General features: G+C 40.3%; 1 protein-coding gene across 4 annotated transcripts in view; it reads left to right on the forward strand.

The window, feature by feature from the left end:
• The window catches only part of arhgef12a (Rho guanine nucleotide exchange factor (GEF) 12a), a 40,135-nt gene that overhangs the window by 8,772 nt on the left and 5,485 nt on the right, over positions 1 to 25,878 (forward strand). For 2 of the 4 annotated variants that reach the window (XM_037073345.1, XM_037073352.1), the window contains 28 exons: positions 7,618 to 7,638; positions 8,629 to 8,720; positions 10,761 to 10,826; positions 15,029 to 15,127; positions 16,278 to 16,327; positions 16,542 to 16,599; positions 16,694 to 16,866; positions 17,033 to 17,110; positions 17,411 to 17,530; positions 18,018 to 18,125; positions 19,195 to 19,329; positions 19,560 to 19,661; positions 19,792 to 19,902; positions 20,014 to 20,112; positions 20,546 to 20,588; positions 20,870 to 20,975; positions 21,122 to 21,259; positions 21,374 to 21,406; positions 22,048 to 22,162; positions 22,308 to 22,413; positions 22,754 to 22,957; positions 23,052 to 23,190; positions 23,285 to 23,317; positions 23,427 to 23,578; positions 23,776 to 23,922; positions 24,177 to 24,262; positions 25,211 to 25,333; positions 25,508 to 25,622. In XM_037073345.1, coding sequence (XP_036929240.1) covers positions 7,618 to 7,638; positions 8,629 to 8,720; positions 10,761 to 10,826; positions 15,029 to 15,127; positions 16,278 to 16,327; positions 16,542 to 16,599; positions 16,694 to 16,866; positions 17,033 to 17,110; positions 17,411 to 17,530; positions 18,018 to 18,125; positions 19,195 to 19,329; positions 19,560 to 19,661; positions 19,792 to 19,902; positions 20,014 to 20,112; positions 20,546 to 20,588; positions 20,870 to 20,975; positions 21,122 to 21,259; positions 21,374 to 21,406; positions 22,048 to 22,162; positions 22,308 to 22,413; positions 22,754 to 22,957; positions 23,052 to 23,190; positions 23,285 to 23,317; positions 23,427 to 23,578; positions 23,776 to 23,922; positions 24,177 to 24,262; positions 25,211 to 25,333; positions 25,508 to 25,622 — 2,852 coding nt within the window. The remainder of the gene's footprint in view (positions 1 to 7,617; positions 7,639 to 8,628; positions 8,721 to 10,760; positions 10,827 to 15,028; positions 15,128 to 16,277; positions 16,328 to 16,541; positions 16,600 to 16,693; positions 16,867 to 17,032; positions 17,111 to 17,410; positions 17,531 to 18,017; positions 18,126 to 19,194; positions 19,330 to 19,559; positions 19,662 to 19,791; positions 19,903 to 20,013; positions 20,113 to 20,545; positions 20,589 to 20,869; positions 20,976 to 21,121; positions 21,260 to 21,373; positions 21,407 to 22,047; positions 22,163 to 22,307; positions 22,414 to 22,753; positions 22,958 to 23,051; positions 23,191 to 23,284; positions 23,318 to 23,426; positions 23,579 to 23,775; positions 23,923 to 24,176; positions 24,263 to 25,210; positions 25,334 to 25,507; positions 25,623 to 25,878) is intronic. The other 2 variants (XM_037073359.1, XM_037073369.1) reach the window with 2 other exon arrangements.

The raw sequence follows: 25,878 nt of genomic DNA on the forward strand, positions 1-25,878 counted from the left end.
ATAACTGTAGTTAATTATATAAAAAAAAATTAACTATCGATTTTGAGGCGCACCAGAGCGTCCAATGTTAAATTGCACTCAACAGATTTTTGGATGCATGTGTGCCCAAAATGGCTGCACCCTGGAGCCCTGAGTGAATAAATACATAATTCCTGTCTTTGTTTTTTTTAATCTGTTAAGCTTGGGTGGATACTTACTCTGACACAGTGACATATATGCTTATACTTATAGATCTGAACAAATATTTCAAGTGTTTCCTTTATAAAGATAACTTGATCATTCAAATGCAACTCATAATTGCAGAAATACACTAATTAGTAATATTTGAGGAATGAAAAAATGAAGGTAAACTTAACAGTTTATGGGTATTTTGTATTCTCCAGTTAGACAGATCTCATGATGTATCATTGAATACGTTTCTCACAATGTAGTGATTATTGCAGAATCGTCGTATCGTGATACTGTTGTTATCATGCATCATAGTGTTAGTTGCTCTGTTATTCCCACTTCGACTAAACCAATGTAATTTTCTGAAATTATCATTTCTACTTTTTTTAAAACTTGTCTTGTCGACAGCCATTATATTCACATAAATGGTGACTATTTATCAGAATATCATTGTTTCATATTGTCACAGTATTGATATTTCATTGTCACCAAGTCTTGATATGTATGAAGTGCTTTTGAGGGGGTTTCAATATATTGAGATGTATACGGTGTGTCGCAATACAGCCTAAAGACCTTGCAATATTATTTTAACGCCATGCAGCTCTGTTCTCAACAGGACAACCCCTGAAGATCAACCTGAACTAAAAAGGCTTAGTAAAGTTCCCAGGTTTAGTTGCAGGGCTCATGACCAGCAGCAGCGTGGACAGTGTAGCATGTTAAACCTTTCCCAGTGCTGGAGGACAGCAGACAGCATAGCGTGAAGAAATGTCTATCCCCCGGTCCTCATGTCAGGAATCCTGATGAGGTTTATTGGGGCAGAAAGGGCACTGTTTTCCCCCTGAGGCTGTAGCTTGAGCTCCAGAGCTATTGCTCTTGTCTCTCAACACACCACACCACACCTCTCTCTCTCTCTCTCTCTCTCTCTCTCTCGCTCCCCCCTCCTTCTCTCTCTCTTTCATACACTCACTTAATGCTACCTGTCTTTAAAATCAATATCACCACATAAACAGCGGTACATGGATACACTGCTAAGGTCACACGTTGAGGATAACACAAGTGTTTTGATATTAGAGTGTAATACAGAAGGGGGTTTAAAGGAGTATCACTATGTGGGTGTAGACTACTTCTTTCTCAGTTGCAGGGAGTGGAAAGCGATGACGTCATGCTGGCTGTGTGTTTGTGTGTGCTCCCACATTGTGTGACTCAGGTATATAGATTAGATAACAAGCACAATGTCTGTGTGTGTTCTCTCCCATTGGCAGGCTGCGGGCATGAATCAGGCTGCTCAGGAGACTGTATCATTACACCATTGAGATAGACTCACAGAGCGGTTTTAAAGAGGTGGCATGAATGGCTGGCTGGCTGTCTGGCTGAAAAGAAGATATTACTAGTTCCATAGGGTGGTCAGCAGACCAGTGGCATGAATCAGCACAAAATCTAGCTGCAGGATGCCATCACTACAGAGTTAGACTCCAGCTGCATTTTCCAGTGTAATCTTAACATCTGATGATGTTTTGCGGTGTGTAAGGTTATCTTGGAATTAAACACACCTTAGCTCAGATTTGTGCAGCCTGCAGGCAACTCCCAAAACTGTCCAGTCCTCTCCCAGTTTCAGATGGGCCCCACCTCTCCCAGTCTCAGCAACACCTATGTTAAGAGCTGTGTCACTCTGCTTCTAGTAGGAAAATTGAGATAACTGCAGCAACTCTATATATTACAAGTGTGACACTACTTTGGTATACTGTAACTTGGTTACATCGGTTGTATCCAAACAAATTCATCCTCATGATCAGTTTGAGGTTCTTGTTTTTGTCTCAGCTCTTTTAAATATAGAATAAGTAGTTCACATAATTCAACTCAGACTTTCAGTCATTGGTCTGCATTTGCTCTTACTGATTCTAAAAGGAACTGAGAATAACTTTAAGTGCTTCCCCTGAACCTTCCATGAGTTGGTCCAGTTCCTTATTATTCGCTGTTTTCCTTCCTCTTCAGTTTGGGGAGATCCTTTGACAGAAATGGCCGTGTGTCAGAGAGAGTCCCGCTCCCTCAGGGCTGTTTGTCCCTCCCTCCTTCGCTACTTTTTCTCTCTCTCCACGGTCTGGTCTGGTCCCGGGCCTCTCTCCCTGCCACTGTAGCTGCAGTTGGCCCCGCTCTGCCACAGTTTTCCATCAAAACACCAAACCTCAATGGAGCATTCAAGCCCAGGCCCGCTCCAATGCTGCCCCTCCCTCTCATCCCACCCTTTTCTGACTCTGCCTTCTTTCTCCCTTTTCTCACTCACTGCAAGTTTAATGGCCCCATCCAGGAAGAGGTCCCAGCTCAGAATAGCTGGATCTGAAGAATTGAATGAGCTGAGGCAAAATTGATTCCTAGACGCTGTCTGTAGGTTTTCAGAATGTAGTTTCCATTAGATCAACATATCATCTATCATCTAAAAAAGTAGAACAGGTGCAAGTGTTAGTAATAATTGATGTCCAAGTTTGTTGGTTTTCTTATATATTACCAAGAAAACATTTTTAAAGTGCTGCCTGCAGCAGAGCAAAGCTTCTACAGGCTGCTTATTGATCTATCTTGACTCAATTATTTAGACCTATAAATACTATTTTATAGTTCACATTAAATTTTTAATCCCACGCTTTGTAGGTGTTACATCCTATTACCAGTACTGTTCACATTGTATCGCAGATGTGTTCAGTTTCTAGGGCTTTGACTTATGACTATTATTATCATCCATTAATCTTCTGGTTACAATCTTGATAACCGTCCAAAGCTTCAGTATTTACCATCAAAGAAGACTGAGAAGAGAAGCACTTTCTCCCATTTGAGAATGTAGGAATTCTTTTTTCATCAATGACTAATAGATAAACAAAATAGCTGCCTATTAATTTTCAGTCACCTACCAATGAATCGACCCACTGTTTGAGCTTGAAGATGTTCTCAATTATTTAGTTGAGTTATTTATTGTTATGTATACAGTAATGGAGTGTTTAAAGTATTAGCATTAGGTCATAGAAAAATAAACCAGTGTTGTCTACTGGACAGAGAATTCACTGCTAATGTGGAGACATTGTGTGATAGTTCACTAGAGATGCACTATGAAGTTACGTGAGCCATGACTGAGTGTCAGTGAAAACTCAAGGAAACATTGCCCTGGTTGACCAGTCAGCTTTGCAGTGGCTGGATTCTGTTTCCACCCAGATACAGGCCCGCTGTAACAAGCCTCTGCTCTACTGTCACAACTGTACTGTTTTCTTTTACCATGGAAACTACAACTGAATATGCACGGTATGATGCACATATGACTTATCAACCTCAGCTATTAGCCTGAGCAAAAGTAAAATCCCTGCAGTGAACAGTTCTGAAAGTTATTCAGCCACTCTCATAGCTATGACGCCTAACCTATTTTGGATAGCAATGCATGCAGTCATAAATGTACATTGCTCAAGTAATTGAAGATTGAATGCATCAAAATGACAACTGATACATCAGGGTGAAGCCAACAGTGCTTTTTTACTTGCACCTATTATATGTTTACTGGGCTATAAAAAAGGTAATATCAAAACATTACAATTTGAAGATGATATTAATGTAAATCCTGTTTCATCTAAAGAAATGTGTTGAACTGTGTGTCTCGCTTCCGGTCTCTGTGGTTGCCAGGGCATTCAAAATGACAGGACAGTGCATAGCAGCATAAACAGATAAATGCAACATGATAAATGTACTGTAAGGCATGAGTTAACATGTCAACTTTGACAAGACAAGTATACTGTAAATGTGTATCTATGAACCCTCTCTGTATCTGCAGAGAAAGTGAAACCAAATGTGAATTCATGGGGCTTGTAAACCTTTCCGTTCATTTGTGCTGCTACTGCATAAATCAGGCTTGATGACTTGAGTTGTCATTAGCTGCTTTGTCACATACAGGTGAGGAGTTGCTGCAGAGTACTGTAGCTGACACTGAGTTTGTGGTGTTTGTTAGTGCTTTAAAATACAGTATGGTAATTGTGAATTTCTCATTTTCAGCCAAAGAGCACTTTTACTTCCTCAATGAAAGTACCTGTTTTTTTTCTGATTTCCCTTTGCTGTTTCAAAATAGCTGTTATCATCTCTGTCTCAGAGAACTCTCACAGTAGCTCTGAGGAGGAGGCAGTTAGTCTGATTGGTTATAAAAAGCACAGTCCATGTCCATGGAGACTTAGTGTTAAATAACTTGTAAGTAGGCTTATATTTGGTGCGTGTTAGTCATGAGGAACCTTTACTCTAATGTGTACAGTAGAGCCCAACCAACACTTGATTTTGTGGGCTGATGCCTATATTGGGGAGTAGAACCATGTTATGTCAATATATTGGCCAGTATACACTCAGTCTTTGCAATGATCTCTCATTTGTTGTTATCCAGCACTTGTGACAATGATAAAGGCAACTGATATATTGGTCTGGCTCTTGTCTATAGGCACAAACAGGGATACATGATTAATGAGTTTAACTAAATGAATTTTACATTGCAAACAGGTTATATTAGTTGGCAGCACTTGTCACCTTGGATACTTGTGTTTGTCCATTACTTTTGTTTTGCCTGATTGGTTCCCACCATCTTTGTCAATCCTTTTTTCTTTACAATTTTTAATACAATGTATAAGACTGTTGCCCTTTAAAAACAATTGTAAGTACAGTTTCTTTTTTAGGCCTGAAGTACCACTCTCTGCCTTACATGATTTCTGTGGCTCTGATATCCCACTGAAGTTTCTTCATCTTTTTCAGACAGGTTCGACTCCCACTATCAGTACTGCTTCATTGTGTAGTTGTGATGCCTGTTTCTTTTCCCCCCACACTCAGTTTAGCTGGTTTAGTGTGGAAATCAGTGTGACGTCAGCACTCTCGTCCACCAATGCAGAAAGTTGTTCTTTGCGAACTAGTTATATTTTCAGTATGTTATATTTATTTTAGCTTACCTTTGTCTGTATATTATTAGTGGAGAGGTGGTTGTCAGCAAGGGTTTTCAGACCTTTTAGAAGTGGTTAAGAGGGATCCCGATCTGGTTGCCAGGGGAAACTACGGAACTTTTACTGTCAAGCCCTGGAGTGGTGTGTTTGTGTGTTTTCAACAACTTCTTCCAGAGGCCTGGCAGTTTCAGGCCTCTTTGCAGCAGGGTGTTTTTGGTTTGCCATTAAGAAACACTCCCTAGTATTTTAAGAAATGTCAAAGTATATTTATTATTATTGTTTGATATCCTTGGAATGCACCCAACAGAAGGTCCTATCACTTTGCAGTGCAAAATTATTCTGTTGGATTATTACCTATTTTTAGCTAAACTGACATAAATGTTCAGGATTTTCATTTAAGTACATCCTTCAGTATCATCAATGTTGTTTCTAAGAATGTTTTTTCTTTCTTAATCTTTGCTATAGTTTCTGTTCACTGCATCAGTCTTTCTTCATAACCTCTCGTTAGCTGGTAACTGGCATGTGTCTCGGGCAGGTCATTTCATGGTCCTATGGTTATTTTGGATATATACCGCATGATATAAATGGAATAAAAATGCCATTTCAGTTCTCTTTGAACTGTTCTGCTCTCTTTTAACAGGGGCAAGACACTACTACATTGTTTGTGAGAGCATGATTCATAAGGAGGGTTCAGCATAGACATTATAGACAGCCTGATGCATCATCCACGTCTTAGAACTAAGTTTGCCTGTCATGTTTTCAGTTGTTCCTGTATGATCAACCAAGAACAACATTGGCCTACTCAGTTTTGCCATCCCCAAGCTTGTGCGTACACATGTCCCAGTTCAGTGTGTGTGTGTATGTGCTGACTTTTCCATCTATCCAAGTCAGAGGTTTCTTAGGGAGTGGGCTACTTAAAGCTAGTTTTTTTTTTCTGCTGTAGGCTCTGGAACTTATTACAGTCTGAGGCACTTTCATAAACGGGCCATTCAGCTGCCCCTGCATGGCTCTGAATGGGACACACTGTCGCCAGGAGAAAGAGAGTTAATGTGGGCTAGTTAGCTGTGAGACCTCCCTATTACAGAAGACTGGTGTTTCTAAAATGTGGAGTTAATTCTTACTAGTGTTTTGTAGTATAATACTGTCAGTGTTTCGATTTTAAAGAAGAGCAGTTCGGAGTTGCATCCCGTTCCTTGCCTTTGTGTATTGTACAATTTCACGCATTTTGTAGGCTTATTCAGAAAGTTGTATGTTGTCAAACATGATAATATATGAACCATCATCCCGACTAACAAATAAGATGTGGGCTTTACAATAAAACATTAAAAAAGGTATTTGTTTTGTGGGGTTTCCTGGCTGAGACATCCATCTTTTCCATGCTTTCTACTTCATCGCAATAAAAGAATAATAAAACTGAATCTAAATTTAGGCTTTATGGTAGCTATGCAGCTATATAACTTTTAGCCCTGTTGATGTGGTTTTTCATACTACATGAAGAAGAATGACAAAACATGGCTCACTCTGTCTGTAGCTGAGGGGCCACAGAGATAATTGGCAAGTTCATGAGTGCTCAGTAGATTTTCCTTTCAGTGGAAAGTGCACTACTGATAAAATATGATTAATGTTACATTGGAATAGATTTCCATAGGGTCCCTCAGTTACTTATGGTTAACCTAAAACATCGAGGGGCTTATTACAGATTTTAAAATGTGGCATAAATCCTATTTGTTGTTCATGTACTACTGGAGTCAAAATTGTTTTTTGAGTGAGAATTGCCTGGTTGAGCTCAGTCCTACCAATACTTATTTGCACTCTCTTTTCAGTCCACTGCACTTCTGTGTTAGGTCTTTAATGTAGAATTATAAGAACTTTTTATGTATAAAAATTCAATCTGAGCTAGCTTTGACTCCATAAGGCTCTAGCCTTAGAGATGAGATCAAACACTTTCTGCCAGAATTAAATTTACAGTGCAGTATCTGCTTTAGTTTGAGTTTTCATCCATGGCTCGTCTGCCAAACAGTGAGTCAATACACAAATCTCTAACCGTTCCTTGAAAACATTACCTTTTTCTGACCTTTTCTTTCTGCTGATGGTATCCCAAAGTTATTTCATCACTACATCACTCTACGGCAGCAATCAGTCTCGGGGCACGCTGCCTCGAAGGAAACAGGCCATGGATGTGATTCGGATATGATTATTACAGTCAAGTCCTGATGTCTGTCAGGAACTAAATCGCAACGGCACACACACACACACTCACATAAATGTGTGCACAGCTGAGATCTGAGAGGCAGAGGACATTTGACCTGGAAAAGGCTTTAATCTGCAGCTGAAGAACTCTGATGCTTGATCAGGATTATAATGTTTACCAGTATATAGACCTCAGGAGAAGCTGTCAGCTTGACGTCTTGTTTTTCATAAACAGCTCTGCTTTTCATGACTTTATTATTAGTTTTTCCTGTTCACTTCTGTCAGATACTGATAGTTGTTCTGTTTTATGTTGCAGGTTTCCCAAGAAAGCAAACAGGTAAGAATCTTTATTTTCTTATATTTTGCTCATGTGTAGGTAATCCTGTGGCCACACACACACACACACACACATACACTCCAGTGCTCCAGATGAGGCAGGTTTTACTCGGCCTGGTGTGCTGCAACACAGAAGTCTTCAGAGTTTGGACCAAACATACCCTCTCCACTCCCCCATCTCACTCATGTACACACACACATACACACACAGTGTCAGGGACAAAGGGGTCCCTCTTCTGAGGGCGGCCCATCACTGCCTTTCACTGTGAACAGAACAGTGGCCTTTCACAGTTGGGGCCGGTATATGCAGAGGGAGCCATACATAGCCTCCCGAGGTTCAAGCTGGAGTCTGGCCTTGTAGCACCTCCTCTGAGGAGCGTCCTTTCTCTGGCCTTGCTCCCTGGGTGCTCAGCAGAGCGGCTCCACATCCTCTCTGGCTGTCACATTATACAGTAGACACACTCAGCATGATTCATACACTAGGAGGTCCTTTAGCCACATTATTCTCAATGCTGAAGTGAACAATTGTTGGGTCTGTGTGTTGGTGTAATTCCTCCTGAACCTTCACTCGCCTGCAGCCTATGCATATGAAGGCAGACAGAACAGAACGATGCAGAGATAGTGCCCTTAAAAAAAAATCTAAAAAAAAATGCGACTGTGCTTGATGTAGGGCTGCAGTTAATGGTGATTTCCATTAACTGTAAATCTGCCAGTTATTTTTATGGTTAATGGTTTAGTCTGTAAAATAAAGGCCAAAGTGACAACTTCAGATTGCTTCCTTAAATCACCCAACTGCTCAAAACCACCCCAAATGTTTCAGTAAATCCTTATATTTCTTTGACTGAAACAATTGATTTTTAAAATAGTTGGCAACTCCTTTTCTTTGAATCACCTAATCGTTACAGCTTTAGTTTAAATGACAACATATATTAGTCACAGGATTGTTTGTGATGGGTTTACCTGTTTCTCATGGGTGCTTCTCTTCCTCCAGAACCAGCAGCATTCTCAGTAAAGACCACCCCCCGGACAAGAAACCCAAAAGTGACAAAACTTCACTTCCCTCCAATGAGTTTGACCCTACAGGTAACTTCCCACTTTTCCTCTTCAGCCTTTTACTCCTGTTTTGTTCTTCTTATTCACTCTTTTTCTTTTATACTCTGTCACATACTCTTTTTCCTCTTTTCCATCTTACCTCTGTATGCATCACTTTATCTGACTGCCTCATTTCTGTCTCTCTCACCCATTCTTTTTGTCTTTCTCTCTCTTTTTCTTTCTCTAACACACACACACACACACACACACACAAACAGTCTCATGAAACAGTTGTGCTGATGATGGTTTGCTTGATGCACAAGGCATGCTGGGATGGTGAATGGTGGTGTGTGGATCTTGCTCTATGTTTTGTTATTTCATTGACAACTTTACATTCATATTATTTGTGTGGTCTCATCCAAGACAATGGTGGAACCTAACAACTTATTCTGAACAAGAGTTGGAATTTTTCTTTCTGAATTATTCACCTAAAAGACATCATAATGTGTCTTAATCGGCTAAGTCCCCATTACACTGCATTATAACTGGCAGAAGCTTATGTTGTGTTACGTGCTGCAGATTTTAAGCCGATAAACCCAGAGAGGTTTGATTATAGCACCTTAAAATCTGCAAGTGCATGTTTAACGTCCACATGGTTCCTGTAGTTTTGCATAAATCAGCGCACTGTGGGTTTTGTATGCTCAAAGTCGTTGGGTGGTCTCGATTCATATTTGAAGAGCACAAAAGCCACTAAGCCTGTTATGCACTCCAGTATCCAGTTTATTGTAGTGTAAGATAGTTAGGGTTCAGACACAGACTGGTTTGATATGGTGACACTCCCTGCGGTGTTTGTCAGCAATCAGGGTAGTGTGATTTGAGATATGACTGAAGCCTCTGTATTCAAAACAAAACAGAAAATCCTCTGCACCGCATGGTGGCTTATCTCTGTATGATGCAACAAAACATAGACACGGTATGTTCTCTCACTGGTTACACAAGACATGCATATCGTTGCGTGTTTGTGTAGCACCAGGCTAAAATCTCTCTCCATGTAGCTCTCTGATGGTTTGGTCCATGTTTCGAATGAGGCAGTGATTGAAGAAATCACAGAGAAGCAATGATGTCCTTGGATTATTATTTGAAGATATGATTCAGATTTGAATTTATGTCCTGAACTTTTGCATGCCTGCATGTTGTTGATCTACTTGTTTTTCCCTTTTTAGTTTTCTGCAAGTTGCATGAACTCTTTAACAATCTTTTCTCAGATTTCCTCCTATTGCACCTTTTCTGTCATGATTTCAAAGTGGTTTGGGTTTATTAGGGATGGGCAGGAAGAGTCAGACACTCACTGGCTCATGAGAGTCACATGTTTTCATAATCATAATATGTTCTTTAATTAGGTTATTAATAATTATACATATATACTGGACGTGGTGGTAATTATTTGTATTTATTGGAGCACAGCCACTTCCTCCTGTGTTGCTGGCAACATCAACTCCTTTGCCACAACTTGTATAACCACATTCTGGTGTTGATGGACATAAAATTTTAACTGCAGTTTAACCAGCTGTCTTTTCATTATGCTATAATGATTGCAGTGTCAGTTCACTATTATTAAGTGTAGTTGGGAAAAGCCATTTAGGTATCATACCAATATTTCTGGATTGGAAACCCACATGTTGTGTTTATTTTATGATTGTTCTGGTGCAGAATTAAACCTTCACTGCACTCAGATCAGTTAAGCTTTTGATTATAATGCAAAACACAATGTTTGGAAAAGTGGGCCCCCTGTCATTGAAGGCACCATGGCTTGGTAGACTGACCCCTACAGGCTGGAGTACTTAGTTAGTTTGATTATATCACAGCTCTCCTGCCTGTCCAAACCATTATGTTTTATTAAAACTACCTATTTGTTCATTTAATTTTTCTTCTCCCATGATTGTTTCTCCCTCATGATTTTCTCTTTCCTGTTTTGTGTTTCCTTTCCTCGTGTCGATTCTTGTTTTGTTTGTTTGTTTGTGCGTTTGTATGGATGTGTGTTTGCGACTGTGCTGTCTGCGCTGTGGTCTGCGTGGTGGGGGCTGTGGGCAGAAGCTCTGGTGGTGCAGAAGAGTGGCAGCAGCAGTGTGCTAGCAGAGGGGAAGCCTGAGTCCTGTGGTAAGACGCTCCTGCTGGAATGGCTGGTGTGACAGCTGCATCTATACATGCTGCAGATCCTGGTGTGAAATTGCCACTAGATGTTTGTTTAAAGCAGAGTGATGATGGTAGAGTTTTGTTTATTTTCAATCATGAAACTATTTGACTGCATGGTCAGAAGTCTGAGTTTTAAGCCCCTCTGAGAGTCAGTGCCATGAGATCAACTCAGCTGCTGTGTATCAACATAGGATTTACCTAACATTTTCTTAATTTTTACAGTCCACATGATTGGATGTTCTTTGATTTAAAGCTGCAATTTACAGTTAAATCATTACAGATTAATCGTCCAATGAGTTAGTCCATAAATTGTTCGAAAACAATTAATGAGCCGCATATGTACAGACTAAGATTTTCCTCACTTGAAAATACCAAAACTGATAATTATTTAATTCACTCTCATTTAAGATAAAGAAAAGCAGAATATGGCTGTTAATGACTGAGAAGTCACTTAATCTCTACCTTGAGATGTCAGCGGTGAATGGGATTGTTGTTCAAATAATATCTTTAAGCTCAGCTGCAGAGTTTAAAATCTGAGCAGTTCATAGTGCTCAATGTAGCCATCATAATTTAGATAATCATCTAGATATTATGACAGAGGCTGAAGCCAGCGCTTCCCCTGATTATCCCATCCCATCAGCCCTTCTGTTTCCAATCAGCAAATCAACTTTTTGGTCTGTGTACTTGTTGATCAGTACAAGGATTACTTGACCAGGTTGTGAGATATTTGGCTTTTGATTCTTTAAAAAGAATCCATACAAACTATTCAAACCACTTATTTTCTGTTGCCCATCTTTATGCACAGTAAGACTGATATTATCTGCCAAAATACAGCTAAATACACCACTTCCATCTCAGTCCATGGGTGTTTTAGTAACTTTTTCCAGTAGTGAAAAACAATCAGTATTGGAATCTGTTGCAGAGGACCTTAGCAGCTGTGCTCAGTACTACTTTAAAGATAGATTTTGGATCAACAGGATGCAGTTGCAGAGTTTATTTGAAACCATAATGCCACTCTTGAGTCAGATCCTAGAATTGATGTGAATTTCCTCTTCATCTAAATGTGAAATTTAAGTTTGGAAAGCCATGTATCCACTGGACAAAGAGTTAAGACATGTTACATTATCACACATTATCATCATGGAGCCTTTTGAGTGGGAGAGTGTCATCATAACCCTGGTCAGCAGCTCTCAATGCATTGTCTGGGGCATGTTTTAGAATTCCTGTCATTGGCTGAGACAGAAATTGTCAAGTAACTTGAGAATTTCAATAAAATGACCTCTAGTGGGTGCCTGAACTTGCCTGCAGTGAATTATCAAAAGGCTTCCATCAGAAGTGTTTCTGCTGGTGTCTAGTTTCTGACGAGGACAGAGTTTATCAAGATAATCTTCTATCATATGCAACAGAGCATAGTTGTGTTTTTCATGTTTAAATCAGTTATCTCTTCTCTGTCTCGTCTTGCACCAGTGTAGAACTAACGCCATTTACCGATGTGAATCTTTTATCACTGAACAGCATCAGAAGAGATTTTAAGGTTTAAGAAAAGTAGTCATAGCTTTTGTAGTCTTAGCTTCCGTGTTTTTGTGATTGTGGGGCTAAAGGTACTCTGTCAGTATTAAAGGTCAGTTTGGTGTCTTGAGTGCATTCCCTCGTGTTTCAACAACGGGTGCTGATTGCAGATCAGCTAAACCTCTGAATAATACATTAGCTCAGATGGATTAACATGATCAGTGATCATGTCAGCACTCCCTCTGCTGATGGTCTATAAATGCCAACCAAAGATCTCTGATACACTGTGAAGCCTAGAACAAGATCAACATCTAGAGGCAAATTCACACCAGTTTTTTAACCCATATGGCCTCATCTGTTTCCTTGACACCCCTGCCCTCTCCCAATTTCCCTTCCCCCTGCTCCCTCAGCTCTACATCACCCTCCCTCTCTACACCCATCCCCCCGCCTTGGGCTTTTGCCTCCCATAACCTCTCTCCGTGTATTAGCTCCTGTTCCTTCCACTCTCCAACCCCCACCCCACCACTGCCCTTATCGATTGACTCACCTCTCTGGTGGATGCTGCACTGACCGAGTAATCTGGGACACAACAAGAAATCCTTTCAAGGGTCATCTCATTCAGTCTGGGATACTTACTGTGTGAAATAAGTGTTACCGAGATGTTTCAGGATCTTCTGTAATCACTGGAAAATCTACTTTCTGTTTAAAGTTTAAGTTCACCCAGAAATTAAATGTCATTATCTCCTCGTCATTATGCCAATGCAAAGTTGGGTGATATTTTGTAGTACACAAGACATTTCTGGAGCTTCATAGCAAAAAAGTGCTGCAGCATTTTCCTAAATGACTGAAGTAGCTCGTGACTTGTTTTATAGTGGTAAAAACAGCTGAAAGACGAAAACAGAAAATGTCTCTGTGCATCTTCTGGTGTAATCAAAATATCCAGAAGCCCTGAGATCCCTAATTGATTTGAAATGATATTGTTTACACCCTCGAAGAAGGGTGTAAACGCTTAGCAGCTATGGAGAAGATTTCAGCTTAAAAAAGCATTTAAATGTTGTCTTTTCAAATCCATTTTGGATCGAGGGACTTCTGCAGGCTTGGGTTACAATGGATGTATTTATATTTTTACAGTTGTTTTTTATGTTTTTAAAGTTCGTATCTTCTTCAGCTGTTTAGGGGAATGCTGCAACAGTGTTTTGCTTTGAAGCTCCAAAAATGTTTTGTGGAATATGAAACAATGAAACCGACATGACAGTGGTGATTATTACCAAATTAAATGTTTTGGCTGAACTTATCCTTTAATGATAACATTAGGTGACATGTCTCCTTTTTGTGCATTTTGCATTCTTTTCATTTTTTTCTTTTGTACCGTCCTGTCAGTTTAGTCGTTGTCACCCAGACATTAGATAAGCTCTTATCTCCTTTTGCCAGACTAATGAAACGCTGCATAAAACAACCTGAAAAGTAACATTCCTCCCTCTGGCAACTATAATCAAAAATGTCTGGGGTGTCAGATCTGTTACAGACATCGCCTCACATCAGAAGTATTTACATTTTTAATGTAAATATTTGTTTAAATTTTTTTTTTTTACGTGTTTTACTTCTGTACTTTTTGTTGTCCTGTCACCAAAGGAGTTATTTGACAATGAAAAAATGGCTTATTTAAAAAAATATATACATTATGCACAAAATACATAAAATCTTGTGTAGGGCTGTTTAAATAGTCAACCTTAGAACAAGCTCTCTTTACTGTACACATTCAAATTATGAGATCTAATCAAGTTTATTATGACAGCAGAGTCCTGGAGTCTGATAGAAATGATAGTTCAATTTTTTTTAAAGTTGGGCCCATAATTACACGCCCACACCTACTATACATATAAATACCAGCTGCAGAGAGATTTCTCCTTAAAAGTCAGTCAGTTGTATAATACACATACACATGACATTATTTCCAAGGACTTCAGAAAGTGTGAAATTGTCCTTTAAATGAAAGGCGTATTCCTTTACCCATTGGTAAAACCAGGTCTGGGCAATGTGGGCCATAATATGATGTTGCAATATTTGTATACTTTATCGCGATACAGCACTTTGTGAGTGCAAGGATTAGGCAACAAAATCAAATATCACTATATTTCTGACCAAAATAAAGATTGCAAAAAATATTGTTGGGGTGACTATACTTTCAAAATATATTAACAGAATGAGATTTCTGCCAAATAATTGTTAGTAGTGTGGATAAAGGTAAGTATTAGAACAAGCAGAATAGTCTGGTAAGTTCAGAAAATTACATAACTTCACTGTAATGCAGCCTTTAAAACAAGAAATTGACAACACTTGAGCTCAGGTTAACAGTATGATAACGATATTGCCCAGCCTTAGATGAGACCCAATGTTTGCACAGCATATGTAAGGCCACTTAAAAAAATGAAGTCTAAAAAGTCATGTTCATAGACTGTATCACCTGCCACTTCCCTTCACAATCTGTTACTTGCATAAACATTTCTCCTTAGCATGAGCAAACTTTAGTTACATTTTTCAGAAAGTTTATTGTTAATTGACTGGCTTCAGTGCGTGAAGCACATTTCTTAAAGTGACTTCGAGGTCCTTTTGAAGACACGTGTTATGTCTTTCTTTCCTGTCTGTCTCACTTGCAGGTCTGGTCCAGCGATGTGTAATCATCCAGAAAGATGAAAATGGCTTTGGGCTCACTGTCAGCGGTGACAACCCAGTGTTTGTGCAGCTTGTCAAAGAAGGTAAGGAGGCGCTTAAAAGGAAGAAGAAAAAGATGTTAGTACGATAACGACTTCTGGTCGAGGACTGTAATAGAGACATGGGCACCTGGGACTCAGCACCCCCCACTACCACCACCACTCCGGCACATACTTAGAGAAGTGAAGCCAGTGACCATATATTTCCTCAGAAGTTTAGCTGTAGCTGCTGCTTCTGCTTTATCTTGTTTTCTCTTAAAGAGGGGACTTCAACAGGATACTTATGTTGTATCCAACAGTCTCTTACTGTCTGTAGAGGATGATGTGAGCTGTTATCAGGTCACAGAGAACATTACACGGTCTGTACGTCAATGGGGAGAGACGGAAGAGGAAGGAACCGATCAAGGACTTTTGTTGCACTGTCATCAGTGCTTGGCAGCCTTTAACTATCCCTGTGTGGCTCCCCATTTGTGCTGTTGTTAATGACTCAACACGGAAAGCAATCTACTTAGTAGATCGTTCATGTGAATAATTTATACAGCTTAGTTTATTTCCTTATGAACTGAGAAGCAAATCAAATTTATTTCTCGTTTGTATCTGTAATATAATTTTTAAACCTAAAAACAAGCAAGATGAAGTCTGACAAGGCTTTTGATCGTCGTAAAACAGATTAAATCCAAATCTATTTACATATTGACATGTTATTAATATACTATTTTGTCACAAGTTATCAGTCATGCCTATCTCTCTACTTGTATGCCAACTGATCACACAAGATTATTTCCTTAAAATCCCCATACTGATACAAAGATGAAGACCCAAAATTCACGTCATAAGTAGTGTATTAGTGGATCTGTATTTGTTTTACAAAATACTTGAGCTGTGTGCTGCTGACTATAGAGCCAGACGTGGATCGCATAATAACCTGTCTCATGCCTAAATCCCTTTGTTTGGGGTGGAGCTGTGAAACAGGTCCTTCTCGTAATATAACCACTGTTATGGTCTTTCAAAATAGCATGCAAATAGTCACTTTGCAACATCTCCTCTGTCAAGGCTATACAGTGTATTCATTGTGCAGACATATCAACAACTGCGCCATCAAATAAACGTGTGTCTTTTGTGTTTTCCCGCCTGTTTCTTCTCTGTCCACACCTCTTCTGTTACTCTAATGCTCTCTTTCCTCTCTGTTTGCCAGATGGGGCTGCTATGCGGGCAGGTGTTCAGACAGGAGACAGGATCATCAAGGTATTGTGTTCATCTGCCTCTGTGTCTTTAAACTGCTAACGTCACTGTTTTCCTGTCCAAGGTTGAAACAGAGGCTATAGGCTGCCACCTGCTGGCCAGTCAGTTTACCTGCTTTCTTTATGCTGTACCATACAAATACAAATGTGACGTTGAGTTGTAAATACATTGGATTTATCATGTTTATTCTCATCATAATATAATCTCTGTTTTCCAGGTTAACGGGACCCTTGTTACACATTCTAATCACATAGAGGTGGTGAAGCTTATCAAATGTAAGTTCCTCTGTCTCTGTTCCAGCACATCTTCTCATTTTTAAAACAAATCTTGTAGTGACACTGACACTTTGCTTTGGTTTGTCCACTTTAGCGGGCTCCTATGTGGCCCTCACAGTGTTGGGGCGGCCTCCAGGGCTCGCCCAGATCCCTTTGTCTGAAGCAGAGTCTGAAATGTTGGGTGTTAGTATTTCCTCTCCAAACTCCCCAGCAGCAGAGCGCCCCTACAGTCCTCATGACCGCTTCTCCTCCACTCTCCCATCATGGGTACATCACTTACTTGAATTGCCTTCTTTCAAAGTCTTGCCTCAACAAATTCTTTCTACATCCTCTTTCCTCATGTCTAAGGTCTGCTTGAATGCACCTCACCTGCAGTCTAATGTGCACTTCCTTTATATGATTTTCAACTTCCCTTTTCATTTTTTCCCCACAGGATGAGAATAACAGTGTCTCCAACCAAAAGGTTGACGTGTTGCGAAGGATGCTCTCCAGAGAGACGCAGGAGCTGCAGGTTAGCATAACATTCACTGTCACTTCCTGCCTTCTGTTGTATATAATTAAATCCTGTTAAGGAATGTTCTGTCATTAGCTGTGTTGAAAATAAAATAATGCTGCTTTCATCAGTTTTTATTTAGAACATCACTTAAGGTTGGAGACAGGCAGTGTGTAGGGGAGGAGGCAACAGCTGCTTTTCATTGTGCAATTGTGAAGTGTATAATGACAATACAGCCGAACTTTGAACCCTGATTCTACTTTACAGACAGCACAATACAACTATATCTGATCTTTTTGATATGATTTTGCTGTACAGGCCATGACGGAGGAGTACAGCAGGAATCCCTCCCCCAAACTACTGAAAGACATCCAGGAAGCTAAGAAACACATTCCTCAGCTGCAGGGTCAGCTCTTCAGGGCCACTGGGGCAACACAGGTGAAGCAAACACACACACACACACACACTCACACAACTGACAAACTGCCTCCATGTACTTAAATACACAGTAGGGTATCCAGGGACACTGATGCACCAGCAGCATCCACGCTGTGTTTGCATTATTTTGTGTAGTGCGTTTAGGGATCGCTCCAGACAAACATTAATCCTAATCTTATCAGAGGATTATCCTTTCTCTGTGGGAAGCCACTCTTTTGTGTCTGTGTTACAGCTTATTTTACATACACCACTCACTGAATCAAGTGTGATGCTTGTCAACTTAACAGTCTGCTCTCTCTTTACAAGTTGTATTTAACAAGATTATTCTCCTAAAACACACATGTTTTCATAGTTAATTATTTGTCATCCGTTTAGCCTGTAAGTTTGCTCTTCGTCTAAAACATGTTTAATGTGGAACTTTTTAAATGTTGTTGTTATGTGACTGTTCACATTTAGTAATAAGTCTTGTGTTCACTTGAATCCATAGGAGGCTGTTCCAGGCAATGATGCAGACGATGGTAGCATGTTTGAGACAGACCACACTCCTGCCTTGAAGGGAGACAACAGTACGGACCTGTCCTGGACCAGCTCTCCTGTAAGTTGTTGACTATCAGCACTACTAACCAAGATAATAAAAATTCCCTCTGATCTTCGTATTAAATCTGGTTTAAGACCAAATTTGGTGGCAAAAACACAGGTGTTCCCAAGAGAGCAGTCAGTTCTGGTTGCAGCAGTGCCAGTTGTAAGGGGTTCTGTAGAAAATTGCAGCCTGCTGTGGCGAACAAGTTGAGCCAAACTAAACTTTTGGAGATATGGGGCCCGACGTCACATCGCAGTGGCCAATTAGATATGCTGTCGATCACTATGGCAGCATGAATGACTGACAGCATAGTGGAGTGTAATGTTATGTGTCATGCTCAGTTTGGCATTGTGCACCAGTTAGGGTTAGGTGGATGCCGATGATCATTGTAGCACTGGCATGCTTAACCTACTGTGGCAGAGGCTTGACCGGAGAGCAGAGGCAGAGTAGACTGGGTCAGTAGCTGGGCTTGTTACTTAGCATGACTAAATGCTACAGAGGGAACACAATGGACATTTCTTTGTGTTGCGCTATGTTATACATGTGATCACTCAGATTGGTCTTGTGCCCCAGTCTAAAACACATAGCAATGATCTGCCACACATGCTGGTTGTTTACCATTATTTTTAAACCGTCACTGTGGATAAACAATCTATAGTAAAACCACCATTCTGATAGCATAACAACACTGAAGCCTCGTCTTTCAGCTGATCAGCGGGGGTTCCCAACATGTGATACACATGGACCATGGAGTCACAATGCCACAAAAACCTGTGGCATTTTGCTGCACAGATTTGATCTGAATGTACCCTCAGCCTTGATTCAAAGACTAGATAAGCTTTAGGGAAGGACATTCATGGCTAAATCATGCTAAATTAGATTAATCTTAATAAGACCTGCTTAACTTTGACTGCTTCAGATCAGGACAACACCACTGCATAACAATAAGTGTAGGTATTGATTCTGTATCCCATTTTCTGGTCTCGCATGATAACTAGTTGAATGGATTACTTGGTACCTGTAGTTTTTGATAATTATTTTTCAAAGTTGAGTGTGAAAATGTTCTGCTTCATGTCAACTCCAGATATCACGTGGATTTGGGCCTGGATTACCAGAGAGTCTCTGCCAGAGAGAGTCATCCTGCCCCAGCCCAAAGAGCACACCCAGGAACAGCTTCAATTCCTGCCACTCTCCTGAGGCAGAGGACGCCACTGACCTGGTAGTTATACTCTTTGGCCATGTGCAAATTTTGATCAAGAAATGTACTGATTTGCTCCGTCTCCTGAAGCAAAGGTTTGGATTTTAAAAGTGTGTTTATAGATAAATATTGAATGTTTTTAGATGTTATGTGAATAATCTATGTCAGTGCAAGTATACGTACAGTGTGTATTAAAATGTCCAAATGGAGAATTTCTTCGTGAGACACAATTACCACCATCTTTTCTCCAGGACTCTCTGTCCCCTACCACAGTCAGCAGTCCCTCCTCCTCCCGCCTCGTCTCGCAAATCATTGGTGCTGAGGACGACTATTTTGATTCAGACCAGGAGCAGGTATTTTAACACAGGCAACCTTCTTGACCAAATCATACACATCTTCTTCTAGTAATCATACACATTTCATTGTAAGCATTGTCGGCAAACACCACAAGATGATAAAGTTGTTCTTCTGATTGTGTTTCAGACTAACGGCCAGTGTAACAGCTTTAACAGCATCGAGCAGCTCAAGTCTCGCCCCGCCCACCTCGCAGCCTTCCTTCACCATGTCATCTCTCAGTTTGACCCTGCTCCTGTGGTAAAACCCTCATCCTGCACACCTTGTTCAAAACTTTTAAGCAATAAGTTCCAGTTTTCATGCAGCCTGGCAGAAACTATTGCTAACTAGTATTCCATCTTATGTCCTCAGCTGTGCTACCTCTATGCTGACTTCTTCAAGCAGACCAACTCCAAAGAGACCAGGCGGGTGTTCATGGACCTCCACACCTTTTTCATAGACCGAGGAGCAGTAAGTACAGTTGTTGTTCCCTACAATGTAATATGGGCAACACTACAGGTCAGGCTGATCTAATGTTCTTCTGTCGTCTGTCACAGAATGTGTACAGTACATCGCTGATTAGATTTTGACCAATAATTGGTAATCGCTAAGTAGACCAAGGAAAGCCCCAACATCTCTTCTTTATCTTTAAACCTTGTATATGAATCTGAAACAGTTTTGACTTAACATGGAACTATCTACATGACCAAAACATTTTCTCAGTCAACTACAAATTGCCTAAGACAGCCACTTTATAGGTTAGAGTAAGGTTATGTAGTGGGCTAGTCCATCGTTCGCCATGTGACTCGTGGTGCCTTGATTTTGTAGAATCCACTTTATTCATTAATTATTTTTTTCCTGCTCATTTGTTGACAAAGTATGACACTCACTCTTTTATTTTTAGAATCTGAAAGTTCCTGTTCCTGAATCCATCTCTGCTGACCTCGGTAAGTATTTAATGCTGTGCTGTCATTTTGGAAAGGTGAACATTTTTTTGTTAGTGTCGCCTTTTGTACTTCTGTTTGCTCCGACGGCCATCCTCATTAAACAGTCCATGTAACATGTACTCAACCATGCAGGCTACCAATTAAGGTATTAAGAAATCAAACGCTCTGCTGGTTTGGAAAGTATTGCTTAACCGTAACAGTGCATATTTAGTGTTCACTTGCCATAATCGCTTTAGAGTCATACAGTATGTGAGTATTTGTGTGTGTACATGTGTTTGCAGACCGGCGGCGGACAGAACTGATCCCAGAGGATATAAACAGACAGCATGTTCAAACACTGCAGGACTCTCTGCTCCCTGACATTCAGAAGAATCTTGAGGATTTCAGGTAAATTTTTCAATCAGACATTTTGTTTTCTTTGGTCTTGCAAATTAAGATTTATTGCAGAACAATATCTTTTTGTATAACCAAAGTATCTCACTTATTACACTGATTCTGATTCTGATTCTGCTGGTATATGTTTGTACCTCTAGGCAGAAGCGCAGTATGGGGCTGACAGTGGCTGAAGTAGAGTTGGCCAGACTGGACCAAGAGAGAATCAGAGACCGTGTCACTCAGGAGCGAGAGCGCTCATATGCTGAAAATATCATCACCAAGATAGAGGATATCCTGTAAGTAGCACATTCCACAAACATGCTGCTTGGATGCACAAATACTCATGATCTTATGTCTCTTATCATTATTAGCCACTCAGATGTTTATTTCTTCTTTTTGTTGTTTTATAGGTTAACTACTCAGACCACAGAGGAAGAGAAATGGTAAGTGAACTAAAATTGTGGATCATTTGGTTAATTGATATGAGTATTTCTCAAATCACACAAGAGGAGTTCATTTAGGGCTTTAAGGGCTCTCATGGCCTCTTGAACCATCTGTCTTCATAGAGTTTACAGGCTCTAATGTGTCTCATAGTAATCTAAAACAATTACTGTGCCACAGATTATTTAATTAGAGTTTAGGACTCTTTTAAAATAACTACGACAGAAATCTTGATTTTAAATTAATAACATCTGTTGGTGGTTGTCATTTTTGATCTTCAAATGATAGTCTTTGACGTTTTGTCTAGAACAGCATATTGGTGTCATCCAAACCCCACTCTACATTTTCCACAGTTAAGGCATGAAGCGCTCAGGCAGTTTCTTAAAGATAACATCTAATTTATGCAGTATGTTTATATTCAATAATTCAAACGTGTGACTGATTGAAACAGCCTTGTTTGAAATGCCATATGGTCACAGCGCACTGCAGATGGTTTGAGGAGAAACTGTACGAGAAAGACTGGTGCGACATATGGTACAAGACACAATATGGACACTTGTTCTCTTCAGTTTTTAGCTATGTGTTGTTTGTTTGTCACAAATCAGAAAAGGGTGACCAAAGTCTTACTGTTGTTTTCCTTTAGCACTACAATGCAGTATGTCATATATACATACATGAAGCACCTTGGAGTGAGGGTCAAGGAACCTCGCAGTCTGGAGTCCAAACGGGTCAGGATCAACTTTCTCCCCAAGATCAAGGTACATAAAGCTAATCTTTACACCTTGACTCTCTCTCTCCCCCTCTTCTTCTCCCCCTTCCCCTCTCTCCCTCTCCCTCTCTCTCTCTCTCTCTCTTTCTCTCTATCATCTACCTGATACTTGTCATATATTTTTTAAAAATCAGAAAAGCATCAAGACAGAAAAGGAGGGAGAAGAGAAGGTCAAGAAACCCAGATTTCCGAGCATCCTTGGACCTCAGCGTCGGCCCAGCCGCATCGAAGCAGCGTCAGGTGTGACAGGACTTTAGTATAAACCATAATTATGATACTTCTGCTAAGTAAGGCTTCCACTAACAAGTATTTTCATTGACAGTATTTTTTTTTACCCAAAGCTAACCCTAAAAAGTCTTGTTTTGTTCACATTCCAGATATATTGAGTATTCTGTCACAGAGGAAAAAAGAAACCAAATGTATTTTGTGGAATGAAAAAAATGACATTTTTTTTTTACTCTCTGAAATCAATAAATTGAGTGACATACGTTTAACTAATAATTTAAACTAATAATTCAATAATTGTAGCTCTACTGCTGAAGCTTTTTCATATTTTGACTCTTTCTCTGTGTGTATTCAGTTGGTAAAGCCTTGGATGGCCGCCCCCGGCCTCAAAAACAGTTGTCTCAGCCCACACTGGGAGCAAGCGAGCACATGGAAGCTGGTCGTCTAAGAGGCAGCCAATCGAGTGAGGGCTCTGAACTCGTACACTCCACGTCTGTCAACACCTCGTCTCCAAACAGCGCCACCCTTAGCTCCGACACTAGCCGAGACACTGATATGGGTGAGTTACTGAACAACTGAATCAAACACATTGGTAGAAGAAGACAGCGGTGGAGGAAGTGCTGGTTTCTAACTTTTTACTTTTTGTCTTTCAGGTGGGACTCCGACCTCAGGCCCCTCCAGGCTGAGCGACGGCCTTCAGTCTGACCCTCTGGATGGGTTGCCGTACCCTGCTACGCACTTTGACCTTTACAGCCTGGACCAGCTGCAGGAGGATGACAGAGAAAGCGACAGGTATGTCAACAATCACATTTGCAGTTGTGCCTCTATACACAGAGATGATTGATTTTTATTTAACGTTGATTATTCTGTCCAATATTTCATCTAGAGCCCACGAGGGAACACCAAAGGCCATTAGAAGGTGAGAATACCTGTTTATGTTGACTTCTCTAACATGTATGCATCTGATAATAGGTAGTGCTGATAATTTTATCAGACAGATGAAAAGTTAACTTTCTGTCTCGCCCCAGGCTTGAAGGACTGTGTCCTGCTGATGTGCAGAGCGAGGACGACCAGGGAACAGACTCTGAGCATGACCCCCCGTACTGGCAGCAGCTAGTGGGGCGAGAGGTCCTAGCAGGTCTCCGGCCTCAGGAAATCAAGAGACAGGAAGTTATCAATGGTGAGGACATGGCTTCCCACACAATATGTTAAAGCCAGATCTATTTTCAGATAATTCCCTTTCGATGTGCTTAAAAACACTATTGTGCTAGATAATGATACGATATGCATCAGCAGCAAGCTGCTGTCAAATGTAAATCACGCTGAGCCGTGAATTGTCTGCCATCTTGAGTTAACATCTTGCGTTTGTGTCTGTAGAGCTGTTTTACACAGAGCGTGCACACGTCCGGATGCTCAGAGTTTTGGACCATGTTTTCTACCAGAAGCTCTCCAAAGAGGCCATCCTGCCTCCTGCTGACATCAAGAACATTTTCACCAATCTGGAGGAGATTCTTCAGCTGCATGGTACACACATACATCCATCAGAACTTCTTATCTATGCATGTCTGCTCTTGAACCTTTAACATGCAGTTAAAAAAAACTCTGAAGGAAGCCAGTAAGAATTAAAGATGCAAGTAAAACTAAACTACAACACAATGATAAAACATAGAGAGCATTCTTAGTTTCATGTTGTGTTCCTTGTCTTTGTTATCTTAGATAACACACACTCACACACACACACGTTGACGGTCCATTGGTGCTTCTTCTTTGTATTACAGCTTCAATACTGGAGCAAATGGCAGCCGTTCGGAAGAGAAATGAGTCTTCAGTAATTGATCAGATAGGAGACGACTTGCTATCCTGGGTGAGTACAATTCTCAGGCTGAAATTGTATATCCTCTTTCAAACATTTTCTGATATTGAATACATTTCAAGATGACTGATGGCATGAAAAGAAATAGCTAAGAAATTGAACTGTTGCCTGAAATTCCTTTAAAGTGAGGGAAAAATTGTTGCTGTTGGTGTTTTTCAGGTTCAGTTCTGTTTATTTAGACACTGTAATTGAATGTGATAATGGTTTTGTACAGAGAGAAGGGTTTCTTTCACACTTGACATTAAATCTTTACATCCTACACCAAAATCCTGAGGTTATAGAAAGTGTTAAAGGTTTGGCAAATGCTTAACCGTTTTGTTTTTTTAATGTTAGAAATGAGCTCAAATTTGACTAGACCATGAAAATCATCATCATCTTGTGTTTGATCGACACCAAACCAAAAATCTTTAAGATTTGAAATTAAATAGTCCCATTGTCTCTTTGTTTTTGAGTTTGAACGTTTTTGGTGAAGTTCTTCAAAAGTGCTTGAATTCTGCTCATACAAAGCTTAAACATGACACAAAGGAACAACTCCATCCTCCTCAGTAACAAGAATTGTAATCACAGTGGAAGCAAGTGAAACAGAGCATGTTTCTGTAAATGGTTATGTCAGACAGTGCCCTAGATTTGGCTGACATCTCTGCATCTCTATATCATGTGTGATACATTGGATGAGAGGTCACCACATATCAGCTGGCAGCCTTGTCTAAGGGGGATAAGTGGGGTAAACAGTCCCCTGAGGGTCGGACTGATCGATCTAGTCTACGTTCAAACTTAAGCCGTCTCTGCTGCTGCGAGGACTTAAGCCTGGCCCCCTTCTGGGAGTTTCTGCTCATTGTAATGGTTAAATACTAGACATTTCCATGGCAACTACCCCTGACCCAGATCGAATGAGTGACTGATCACCGTCTCTGTCCTGTCTTGGTTGGGTGGTTACAGTTCAGTGGTGGAGAGGAGAAGATCAAGCAGGCAGTGGGGACATTCTGCAGTAACCAGCCATTTGCTCTGGAGATCATCAAGACCAAGCAGAAGAAAGACTCGCGGTTTACCTCGTTCATCCAGGTACTGACATCATGCTCACATATTGCAGAAAACTGTTCTACAGAGACAATGTTTGAGGGGAAATTACTGAATGGATGCATCATAAAGAAGATGCAACCCAAGTTGCATTTAGTCACCTGATGCATACTTCTTGAAATATGTGCTTATGCTATGATTTTATTTATCGCTTTGCAGGAGGCCGAGAGTAACAGACTGTGTCGCCGACTGCAGCTTAAAGACATCATTCCTGTGGAAATGCAGCGGCTTACCAAGTACCCCCTGCTACTAGAGAACATCTCCAAGTACACAGGTGCTGTAGTGTTTTCTTACCAATCAGAGTTCCTTCATGACAGTTTGCAGTAATTTGTTCATGTTCTAATCAGCTTATGTGCACAACATTGTTATAGTGCAAAAATGACTTCACATACTAACCATGTGCATGGCCTTGCACATAATAATGATTCAAATCAAGATGATTGAATGATCCAAAAATGTGGCTTGTAGATATTAGTTTTCTTGAATGATGATAAAATATAGCTGCAACCAATGATCATTTTCATTTTCAA

This window comes from Acanthopagrus latus, chromosome 2 (genome assembly GCF_904848185.1).
Source record: "Acanthopagrus latus isolate v.2019 chromosome 2, fAcaLat1.1, whole genome shotgun sequence".
In the NCBI taxonomy this organism is placed as follows: domain Eukaryota; kingdom Metazoa; phylum Chordata; class Actinopteri; order Spariformes; family Sparidae; genus Acanthopagrus; species Acanthopagrus latus.